This window comes from Cupressus sempervirens, chromosome 7, assembly GCF_028749045.1.
Source record: "Cupressus sempervirens isolate cs-2001-9-10 chromosome 7, ASM2874904v1, whole genome shotgun sequence".
Lineage (NCBI taxonomy): Eukaryota > Viridiplantae > Streptophyta > Pinopsida > Cupressales > Cupressaceae > Cupressus > Cupressus sempervirens.
In genome coordinates this window covers 51,706,496-51,718,852 of record NC_143124.1, presented here as the reverse complement: position 1 = coordinate 51,718,852, position 12,357 = coordinate 51,706,496, and the positions used below count along the sequence as shown (strand labels likewise).

Here is a 12,357-nt window from a genome sequence, read left to right as displayed (position 1 = left end):
AATGAATTATATCCTCTATGATCATGTGAAATGAGTTAGTTATTATAGACGATGAAATAACCAGTAACTTATAACTGTTGTTAGATGATTAGCAATTGTTTGATTCGAATTATCAAACAATATATTTTTGAATTAATGTGTTGGCGAGAATTTTTTGCTTGGGTGATTGCAGGAGAAGACTGAAGAGAGGTGAAGCATTGCTAAATGAAATTATTGGAATAGGATGGTCATTTGGTTCAGTCATCAGGATTGACAGGTATGACCTAAGACTCCCTTGGAAAGGATACGATGACTTGACCACAAGTTACATTACGGGACTGCATGAGCTATTAGGAAAACAATATAATAGAAAAAACATAGAACCATCTAAATTAAAATATAATTCATACCATAGAGATTCATATCAAATCTTTTTTTTTCATTATTATAAACACCTAAATACAAACACATAAGTATAAAAATGAAATGGCAACAATAAATTATAGTTATATAATCTAATGATGACACCTCATCAATACATATACGTAAACGTACATAAGAGCATATAATAATAAAATAAAAGATTAAATCTCTTCATTTTCTCCTCATTTCTTCCCGCTTTAATTTTTTTCAATATTGAAATTCTTAATGCATGCGAACAGACTTCTTGAAAACAAATGGAAGTCAAGGAGTCTTGGCCAAATTATTTAGGAGCGATGATCGAATTAGGAGACGTATACTTCTTCCATCTTATGTTCTCTCCATCATATACGTTTGCATTTGAACACTTTCTCTCGTTCAACCGAATACCATAATTTTCTTGCACCTTGAATCCCTACAGAACATCCAATATATTCACCCTACTGTTAAATCCAATATATCATTGCTGTCAGATTGAAGCTGAAAATAAACCTCAAATTTGTAGGAGGACAAGATACAAGTGAATCGCAGGTCATGAATTCTGACAATATTATTTCTTGTTTGGTATTCCATGTTTAATCGACTTAGAGTGGTATTTTAATGGCAAGATTAAATACATAGAAGCAGTGCTAAATGTGAATCGATTTTACTGAACTTAGCCGATGCAATAAGAAAGATAGTGAATAAATTGCAGATGTTTTACCAATCCTTTTCTTTTTCATTCCGGTTTGATATCCACCATCAGTTGGCTAAGCCTATTAAGTAGAGAAAAATCCATAATGCTAGTTGTTGTAATCTGAGGTGTGTATGAAATCAATCACCAAGTTGTTCCTGAGCTTACATCAATTATAAATTCCTTGGAAGTTGAATAATCTTGATTGTTTATATGAATCCATATCATTACACATGCTTAAATAAATTACCAGGAAAATTCTAAAAACTTTGACACTGAGGAATTCACCTGGCAAAAAAGCCATAGCAGTGGTGAAGAGGTGTAAAACCAAATCAGAATCATGCAGACACCGAGGAATTCACCCGACGGAGAGGTCAATGAAGGGTGAAGAGGTGTACATTAATCCTGCAAATGGAAACATGAAATCAAATTGGAATAAATAATTAATAGCTCATGCATGCCCTGCAATGGAATTTGTTGTCAAGTCGAGTGGTGGAAATCAGGTTCACAAACCCAATTGAAATCCTTGGCCAAGGTAGTTATAAGCATATGTGCCAATCTTGAGATCATTTGTTTGTCCATGGATGTCAGTAATATAGGCATAGCTGATGTGGCACTCAAACCACCGGGTAGCTCGGATGGCTGCACTTAAGAACATCCCAAGCCCGATCTCGAGGTTCTATTAAGTTAGGATGTGTGAGGATAAGTATGGCTTGAGGTTGGGAGGTTAAGCCTATGTCAATGCTTCTCCTCTCACCAATGTCGATGCTTGAACAACATGATAAAGGGATTCCTCCATTATATTTGTATGTTTCCTTTTCCACTTTTACCTTTTAAATCCATAGAAGAATAAATAGATAGTTTAGTTTTCTAGTAGCATAAATTAAATAAATTTTATTAATTGATGTAAAGATAGTCGTTACTTTATTTTCAGCTGAATATGTTATAAGTTGGTAATAGTTAAAATGTTAGCAATGTATTCTTTTATTTCGTTATATCAGCTGAATAAGAATTATAGTTAGAATAGAAAACACTTACTTTATCCTAGTTAAATTCAGTTAATGGAAGTCATTGTCATGTGAAATGGAATCAGTTAGTTATTAAATCAGATTATTAGGTGTTTTAAATTGGTTATGAAAATTCGTTTGTTACACTACTACTCATCATCATGTTCTCATTCACCACTTCAAATGGAACTCTTCCAACTATGAGAACAATGAAATTAAGATGCAAGATAACCAAAGAATCTTCACACTTACTTTTGTCTTCATTTTTTGTAGAGTTTGTACATGAAATCTGTCTCTTATTTCAATTTTCTGATTGAACTCTACCCTCATGGTGTTTGTAATTTGTTCAACCTTTGGATAAACTACATCCTTGTTCATAACAACTTTTGGAAGTTGTCCATCATGACATTCTGCATCATCATTGATTAATATCTCTCCCTTTTCTTTCAGTGAATTCCTCAAGAAATGTAATTCAACAATATTTATGAGAATGACATCTAATATTTTCTCTTCATCTTTTCTTAGAACAAAATTTGAATTTTGTCCTCCAGCTTCCTCTATCTTCATGAAAGTTTCAAAGGACCGTCCATCATCACCACCTGCAATCACACTCAAATGATTAGTTTGAAAAAATAGAGATTCATCAACCTCTATTGATGCTTTTAGCATCATCTCCTTGCACTGATCTGACCATTCAATATAATAAATGAGGCTATCATCATGTCTAGCATCAATATCCCCGAGAAATTCCCCTCGCTCAGGTTCACAAATGTAAACTTCTTCCTCAAGCTTGGTTTCTCTGAGTTCTTGTAACTGAAAATTCATCACATGTTTCAGCTTCTTCTTCATCTTTCTTGCAGCCAATTTCCTAACAGGCCATGTAACTTTCTTCTTCATTCTACATCCATACTTTTGGTCTCTTTCACTTCCTTGTAGCAACATCATCATCAAACTGAGTTGCTCCTTCATCTCAACAATTTCTTTGTTAAGTTCTTCTTGACTCATTCTCTTCATCTTTATGCCATTTACTTTGGCATTCTCCTTCATTTTGTCATAGCTTTTACTCATACCCTTGTCATGACTATTAGGAGTCATCTTTTTATGTTCCCTTGGTGAACTTCACCTAGTTCACTTGTGAACTGCACTAAGCCTCTGCAATAGCAAGTCTGTTTAATTACCTCACCAAGCTTCATTCTTCTAAACTTGGTCTTTTGGGAATGCTGGTTCTTCCTCCTGGAACCTCTGAGCTTCCTCTACCCCACTTGGCTTCTGTACTCTAGTCACTCTTAAGAGATTCACCTGCTCTTTTCTAAGACAACTCTGCCCACATCTACAACTTGTGAGTTGTCTTAACAACTTCTACCCAACCTCAGCTGGAAGTTGTTCTTCTCAGAATGATACAACCCCAACCATAAGTGTTATCATGACTTTATTTCTTTTTTAGCTATTACCCACATTCAATTAATGTTTTGTTCAATTGTGAACTACAAATCATAAAGATCAAATTACCTGCCAGATCTCTTTATGTTTTCTTCCTCAATAACTTTTCAGTTTTCTGCTTTGATTGTTTGACCTGCCACTATCAATTTTTCTTTCATTTACTTCCTTCTTGCCTCCTTTGACATTAACATGTAATTCCCTTTTGAATAATGATTTATTTAATTTATTAAATCACTACCATTTCCTATATGACAGCACATACAAACACTTTGACTAGTTTGGCTGCTCCTTTCAACAACAACAGAAATACTACAGTCTACAATAACTTCTATTGAAAAAATAGTACCGCAATATTTGTGTAAACTAAAAACCACTGTCCATTAACAATTGATGCTGCAAGGTCAACTGCAATCTGGACTCCAGTGAGACAATCCTCTTGGTTCTTCAATTCAATATTAATGATGTTGATTGGCGACTCTCTGCATGATGATGTCAGATATCCATGTGAAAAGAATTTCTCCAAATGTGGTGCTTCTTCTTTGGCTCCACTCACTAATCATTACTCCTTGCTGAGACATCTTTCTCTAACCTCATATTCACTTTGCAATCTTTATCACTCCCTTCTAACAAGTGGCTTCCTTTGCTCTCAAAATATGCTTTCGCTTCTTCTTGGTAGAAGATGATATTTGTGTCTTCTTGTGGTAGCTAGGCACACCTGAGGAGGCATACTGAAATATCTCTCTCATTTCTTTCAACTCCACTTTTTTGTGTTTAGTCTCAAAAATCTCAGAAGACCCCTCATAGAATGCCCATCACACTTCTGCTGAGACACAAATACACCAACCAAAACTTCAACTGTAAATTCATGGATAGGCCCTTAAGATCCTCGCAATCTATGAATTGAGGAAGGCACTGGATGATGAAAAGTCTCCACAAATGCAATCTGTTAAAAATGAGATCTTAGAAACTAAAGTTGATCATAAGTACACAATTTTCATAGATTGAGTTGGTCATGAGATCACATTTCCACCAATGATTAATCGCAAAGACTAAATTGCTGCTGCAGATTCAAAAGCCAACCAACTTGAAATTGCACTACTGTGACAGAAGGAACAAATGATCTAACAATCTGAAGCACACAAAGATAAACTTATGACTTTTCACGAAGTGTCCATACAGCAACTTTCCTTTGAAATTTATATCCTTTCAACCATGTGGCCACCAGCATAGATTTGGTTACAATGTGAGCCCAACCACCAGGTAAATCTTCCACTAGCTTTGACAGTAGTAGATACTCCACAGCAATCAAGTTGCCATTCTTTTTCTTTTCATTTTTTTTGAAGGAATAAGGGAGAGTGAATAAGGTTTTGGCACAAGAACAGCCTGGCTTTGCAAAACAAAAGTCTTCTTCCAGCAACTTTAATTGTGAACTCTCATTAGTGCTAAGAAAACTAAATTCTTTCTGTTCTTCAAAACTATAGATGGAAAAAATAATATCACTAGCATTCCAGAATCATATAAACAGAAACAGCGCTGTCCTTCAGGTCACATTCCAGATCGCTGCCTCCTGGATGTAGTAGAAGTCAAAACCCAAGTTGCAGAAAAATTCCAGCTACAACAGCAGTTTAAAGAGAGATCGAAGGCACTGTTTAGCAATAGATGATTGTCGTCAGCTGCTCCAGAATGTATAAGATCTGAGAGAGTTTCATATAGACTAAGGATCTTGGAGGGCTCTCATACCAAAATGATGAGAATCAAAACCACAAACCTGCAGCACTCTTACTGATACCAAAATGATGAAACCCAATATCACAAAACCTGCAGGCAAATACAGCAAGCACAAATCTTGCAGCAAATATTTTTCTCAGAATGAAAATAAAATAGTACATAGATATATTTTCCATATGTGATTTTATCCACCGTCTGGAGGCTGAAACATTGTCTCCTTTTTATCAATATAATTATACTAATAAAATCTTATAATAAACTGGTAAGAAATCAGCTTATTTAAGGAAGATCAAATAATGATCCCTAATATTCCTCAAACTCCCTACACAATTTACTAAATAATTGGATTTGAAGATTGTAGACAATTTGCAACCTCTATCTCATTAATCTGCCACATCATATGAGACTAGAATAGAAATGGATAGAATACGCCTGCATCAGAACATTTATGTTCTATCATGGCCTAAGTTTGCAAGTCATATAACTGATGTTTCAAGACTAATGCAAAAGTTATAGTGTCGAACCATCTATTGTAGCAAGAGAAAGGAAAATAGAAGAAATATATTTACCCCAAGAAGCCCAATCCAGAACGTTCCTTCTGAATCCACTCTAACATTATCAGGAAATCCAGGAAGATTTTCTAGTAATGTTTCAACCTTCCCTGATTTCACTCCTTTAAGCCAGTATTTCCTATACCTGAAAATGAAAGTTTCACAGAAAAACAACAAGTCCTCTTGGGCTGAGAGAGCCACTCCATTGGAGAAGTAAAGGTCCTTGACTAGAACAGTCTCAGTTTTTGTGATGGGATCGAATTCGATCAGCCTTGCATGAGAAAGATATTCAAATACTTCTAAGTCAAGTTTCGCAGGGCTGTATTTATAGCTAGCATCTGTGAAGTAAATCGCACCATCTCTTGAAACATCAACTCCATCAGGTATCCTATGAAAATGAAAGAAGTCACTTTTAAAATTGGTGACTTATTTGATTATGAAAATTTTCAAACTTGTTTATAATTCTAGACCATGCAGGGAATTCAAAGAAAAAAATTTATACATGTTTTTGAGTATACAAATTTATATAGCACTTTAATAAGTGGTAATGGTTATCTTTTAGGGCATAGGCAGGCCAGCTGACAATTTGATATCGGAAAGCCCCAAGTGAATTCCCTTCCTAGTAAAACCCTACAAGGGAATTTCTTTCTAGTTATCTTATATTTATGTATGTCTCTATTTCAAATTTTGTTCAGATAAGTTCAACTCATTACCACGTTTGGCAATCAACCAAACCTTACCAATCCGTTTGGATCCAAAAAGGTTAGAGCTCTTCTTAGGAGAGGGCTCCAAGGAAAAGCATAAGTATGGTGTTGAAAAATGATTAAATTGCTGCTTAAGTCATGCTAGTCACATCAGTGAATACCCCAGCTTTATTTTCTTCATGTTGATCTATACTTCAAAGTATACTGGCATCAGATGAATGTCGTGTGAGATGAAATTTGAAATTTTGTAGTTTCGCTAGCCCATTACACAGCCATAGACAACCTTCATTTTGTCCTTTTCAATTCGGACCAATATGGCTAGGTCATATTGCAATAGTAGTGTTGGTTATCAAAATCACAGGTTAGAAACCTACGAGCCTTGCCTGCTCGATGCTGGGTATCTAACTGATTTTGGCCAACGTGATAGGATTAAATCCTCTGCGCTTTAGGTTCCGCTGGACCAACGCCTGTTTACCCAAATCCAAAACTCGGATACAAAATGTATTATAGCGGATTGCAAAATAGATTCCTTCAACTGGCAAGCGTTAAGGAAAACTTCAATATTTATGATTAATAACTTCAAATTTGGACTGCTTATTTGAGTTGTACTTTGCTGAAAATTAAAATTAAAATGAATTACAAAGTGAAATTAGATTCTCTAAGAAAAAAAAATGAGGAAATGCCAGCATTGGATTCAGAATTTAAGAGCAAGGTTGTGACTAGTGCCTGATTCTAGTTGGGTAATAGAGTCAACATATATTTCTTACATACAACTTTGTAGTATTAATATTATAATATTTGTCAGGATTTCAATTAATTTGATGCCACAAATTGTTGTGTCAGTGCATTCAAATTAGCCTATTATATTTTAACCATTATATGGACACAATAGATACAAATAATAGAAAAGAAATGGTTTCGTGTACTATTTGTATTAATCGAATTTGAACAGCGTTAAACAATTTAATGTTCTTATCAAATTAATAAACTATAGACAAATAAATAGATAAACCATAAAGGACGAGGATATATACAATTCAACTCTATGACAAATAGAAACTTTTACTGGTTTGGTTGTAGAATAGACTGTACCAAAGACACTCAGCCTTCTGATATTCAATTCAATACAAATCAATCCTCACCGTATCTAGATTTGAAACTCAAAAATCTCTATCTCCTTGGCTTTGTTCAAATTCTCAATTTTTTCTTCAGAGAGATACCGAATATTCAATGGTGCCAACAAAAGATTTTACAATACAAGCATTCTGTATGTATTTTAAATTGTATCTTGATTACAGACAATAACTCCCTCTTTTTTTTAAAACCAAAAAAAATGATATCATTCCTTACTTTACTTTACATATATTTATATACATTTGAAGAGGTGTCGGTTTCACTTCAGGAGTCGCGCCCCTTCATAAACCAACTAATCCAATGTTGGCAATAACAGTTTTAATTTTACCAAAGCATAATCGGGCTCTTCTGTGCGTTGCACTCTCTTTAACGTTAATACATGACCTCTGCAACGATCAATTTTGGGTGTGAATTCATCAACCCATGAAATGCGTGTCTGAATCTTATTGCAGAACCAAATATAATCTTCACTCCCGTGAGCCTCTTGCGAAGTCCTTCATTCGTCGAATCCATTGTGAGTGCTTTTAAGCTATACTGTTCATCCACCAAGCTGTAATCCACATGGACATCTCCCTTTCTGCCATAGCGTGCGCGAAGACTTCCTCACATGATCATATACCAGCCACAAAACGAAAGAAAATATTAGAAGCAGATCGTTTAATAAAAATGCAAATTTTGATGGCCCTCCTCCAGCGAAACTCGTGTACGCTATGACCCCTGGACGCGGAATGAAGAATATCTTCTTATAGAGTCATCACTGCTGCAGGAAGGCTCTAATATCCCCCCACGAACTTAGCCTTGTTCGTCTCCAGACATCTCCATATATATATATATATATATTATTTTTTTTTTTTTTTTTTTTTTTTTTTTGCTTCCAGACGGCTCCTCATGTGTAATATTTAGCCATTCGTGTGGCCCAAAGAACTCACCATTGGGATTTTTCCATTCAGCAAGCTTCTGTCATATTCAGATAATCGCACTATCATTCGATGTAGATACTCCAAGAATCTTAGGTGGGACGAACTTCAATCTTATTTCCAATCTTGGACCCGGTTCCCAGATATATTTATTCACGAAAAGTTGCTATAAATGTAAATTCAATCCAGATGTCATGTACTCTTCAAATCTGTTGATATAAGGATCAAACCGAGAGAAACCAGGACTCTCATCGCACCCTCCTTTCCTAAATGCTAACTAATATTCATTGACGCCTGTTTAAGGGCTGACAAGAGTTGTGATTTAACAAATTCCACAAAGTGCTGCATCATCAATGTGGCTCTTACTTTAGTTTCTCCTAGAGAAGGTGGGAGAACAACCTTGTCCATTAATGCAAGATGAAGGTTCCAATTCAGGAACTATGCAATCTTGAACTGAACTGCTATTCGTATTTGATACTGGTTTAATATCTCGAAGTTACTCATCTTTTAAGTCTAATCAGACAATCTTCGATAATGCTCAGCCCCACTTCAATATCCAAACCCCCTTTTTGAAATCTGCTTTGTGGAATATTTTGGGCTGAATCTGGGACATCTGGACGCTATCCCTTTCTCTATACCTTAACGATTCCAGGCTTTACTGATAGAAAATATGACTACAGTGCATATGACTGAGATCAGACGCATGCCAGAGATGCATCTACATTCAGGATCAGAGCAAGCTGATACAGCCATGTATGTAAATTCTTGGACAAGGAGCAAAACAAAATCTGGCATAAAGCAGGACTTTTGTTGAAATCAACACTTTCTTCCGAATCCCGTCCGAATATTCAAGGTAGTGCCGCTTCTAATTTCCTGTATGATCCCAATGACTGGTAACTTGCAATGTATGTCCTCAACTGATTTTTCTTTATTGAAAGAACTCATAACTGCATCTTTACACTCTCATTTATATCAGTTACATATCAAATTCTGCATATAAATATAACTCCTTAAAATCACTGGTATTTTAAGCTCACATATCAATTAATACAGATCTAGTTCTGATTTATCAAACCACAGTATTTGATTATTAGCTTGTGCAAACATCACCTCCAATATACATCATAAAACAAATCAGTAGACTGCGTATTGCTTGATCCCAAGAACTACATAATCTCCTTAATGATGTTTAATTATGAACAAAACTGATTCATATCATGGGTTAAATTTTTATACTCCATCAAGTAGAGAATGCGACAAGACAACAACCACGCCAGTAGAATCCAGTTGCAAAAACTGAGTAAGTCTACAATCTTCAGAGAGGTGTTTTGCACCTAATTTCTCTGATAAGTGGTTATACGAATTTACCTCTGGCCAAAATTTGGGCCAATGAACAATGAACACAAAAGAAATTCAGATTTGATTGCGATTCAGGCAACTTAGCAGTAATTGGTATTATTCCACTTTGGACACAGCTGATTGGATATCATATTAATCAATGATTAATACAAACATAATTCCAACAATCACTAGAATCGCCAATTTGGTGATTCGATTTAGGCTTGACATTTTTTTAGAGTCGTGAATTGGTTCAGCCATTATTTTGCCATGAATCACACAAGTCGTCAATTCATGGAAAAAATTGCCTCAATTGGCTGCATGAATTAGTCACGCGGCAAGGCAAAAAGTGAACTTGTTTTTTAATTATAACACTTATTTTTATTTTTTTATTTTTGGCCTTTCTTCTTTGTTTTAATTCTAAAGGGCCTTCAAATTTTTAAGCGTGATTAGAAGAGAGGAAAAGTGAGAGAGAAGAGAAAAGAAAAACCACAAAGTTTCCAACCAGCAAGAAGGAAGAGTGCCAAAGAGATCAAAAGTCCATTTGGGGAGGCCATAAGATTGCATTGGGAACATTAAGGAGTCACTAGCAATACTCTTCAACTCATTTGCAAGAGGTAAGTGTTGATTTTTGTTGTGTGTTAGTGTATTATGCATTTTTTGCTAAATTTTTTTAGTTTTCATTTGCAAATCTTGAATGTTTTTTAGTTTTACTAAATTGCAAAGTAGAGTTTGTTGTTTTGTAGCTTTTGTTTATTAGTTTCAAACTCCGAAGTTTTACTTAAATTTTCTTATTACAGCAGCCTTAACTTTCATTCTCCACAATGGGTAAAAAAGATGAATGTTGGAAATATACCGAAGACTTTCTTGGAAAAAACAAATTTTAAATGAAATGTATGTTTTTGTAAAGAAATAAATTCTGGTGGTATTTATAGATTCAAATACCACATTGCTGCTATAACTGGACATGATATTACAATTTGCACTCAACAAAGTGCTGAGGCAAAACACACTTGTTTAGTGGCATTAGAAAAATATGAACAAGATAAATTGAATAAGAAAAGGCAACTTGAAGGGTTAAGGGGTATTAGCTCCCATGCTCTCGTAGCTGTATTAGCATTCGCATCCGTAGGTTGTGTTGGAGAGGGTTCTTCCAGGCCTCCTTTTCATCCTAGTTCTAGTGCTCGTGCAAGTGCTAGTGCTAGTGTTAGTCGGTCTTGTACTCAGATTGAATCCAACCTATTGTAGCCTAGAGTGTAGAAGAACAGATTGGATAGTTACTTTGTGCCCCGCACTACTCTTGGCTCACAACCCATGCTTCAGGGCATGGGTTTGAACAAGGAGATTCATGATGCTACTAGAAAAGAAATTTGCGAATTTTGCTACTTTTACAACATTCCATTTGTTGCAGCTAGGTAATTGATTCCTTTTTCTTTGTTTTCTTTAAGGTTAAAATAAAACTTTAATTATATCTACTTGTTTTATGATTTATTGATTAATCATAGATTCACTTTACAAGCTTGCATAATGATTTGTCATCTAAATTTTTAATCATAATCTATTTGTGATAAGGCTCCTTATTGGAAAAACATGATAGATGCAATTGCTATTTGTAGTCCGGGGTTTAAAGCCCGAACTGAGGCTAAGTTGAGTGGATACCTCTTGGATGAAATAGTAGAGGATATAAAGGTTGAGCTTAAGGACCACTGAAAGAAGTGGATTGAAAAGGGTTGCACCATCATGACTGATGATGGACAGATAGGAGGAATAGAAAACTCCTCAATTTTCTTGTTTCCTATGGAGGTGATTGATCATTCTATTTTCCTACATACATTGTGAATTTTGAATTGTGATTGAATATTTCAAATTTTGATTTGTTGATGATCCATGACAATTCATTATTTTGTAGGATATCATGTTCTTCAAATCCATTGATGCTTTTGATCATATCAAAAACATCAGATACTTATGTGAGGTTATTTAGGAAGTCAGAGCAGAGGTGAAGGGAAAACATGTGGTGCAAGTGATGACGGATAATGCAGCAAGTTATGTTGTTGCAAGTAAACTTTTAACTTTTCAAGTTTTGAGAATAAATTTATTTGAATTTTGAACTTTTTCTAATTCTAAGTTTTCTAACATGTTTGAATTTATAATTAACTTAAAATTGTTGTAGATAAACTTTTGATGGAGAAGCACCCCACCATACTTTGGTCTCCTTGTGTGGCACATTGCCTTGATCTCATGTTGGAGGAAATTGGCAAGCTTGAGTGGGTCAAATCATGTGTCAAAAGGGCAAACATTATATGCAAGTTTATCTACAATCATTCATCCATCCTTAGCACAATGAGGGACTACATAGGAGGCAAGGAGTTAGCTCGTCTAGGCATCACGAGGTTTGCCTCGAATTTCATCGCATTGCAGTCCTTGTTGACATCAAGGGACAATTTGAGAAGAATGTTGGTTGTG

General features: G+C 35.2%; 1 protein-coding gene across 2 annotated transcripts in view; it reads right to left on the bottom strand.

Annotated features, from left to right (window-relative positions):
* The window catches only part of LOC149545435 (protein STRICTOSIDINE SYNTHASE-LIKE 7-like), a 49,672-nt gene that overhangs the window by 32,554 nt on the left and 4,761 nt on the right, over window positions 1-12,357 (bottom strand). Inside the window, exon 3 of one of the 2 annotated variants that reach the window (XM_089790649.1) lies at window positions 5,718-6,186. The exons of the other annotated variant lie outside the window; for it this stretch is intronic. Within the exon in view, the coding sequence (XP_089646775.1) occupies window positions 5,775-6,186 (412 nt within the window). The 3' untranslated portion in view covers window positions 5,718-5,774. Of the gene's footprint in view, window positions 1-5,717; window positions 6,187-12,357 lie in introns of those variants that run through there. 2 annotated transcript variants of the gene reach the window in all.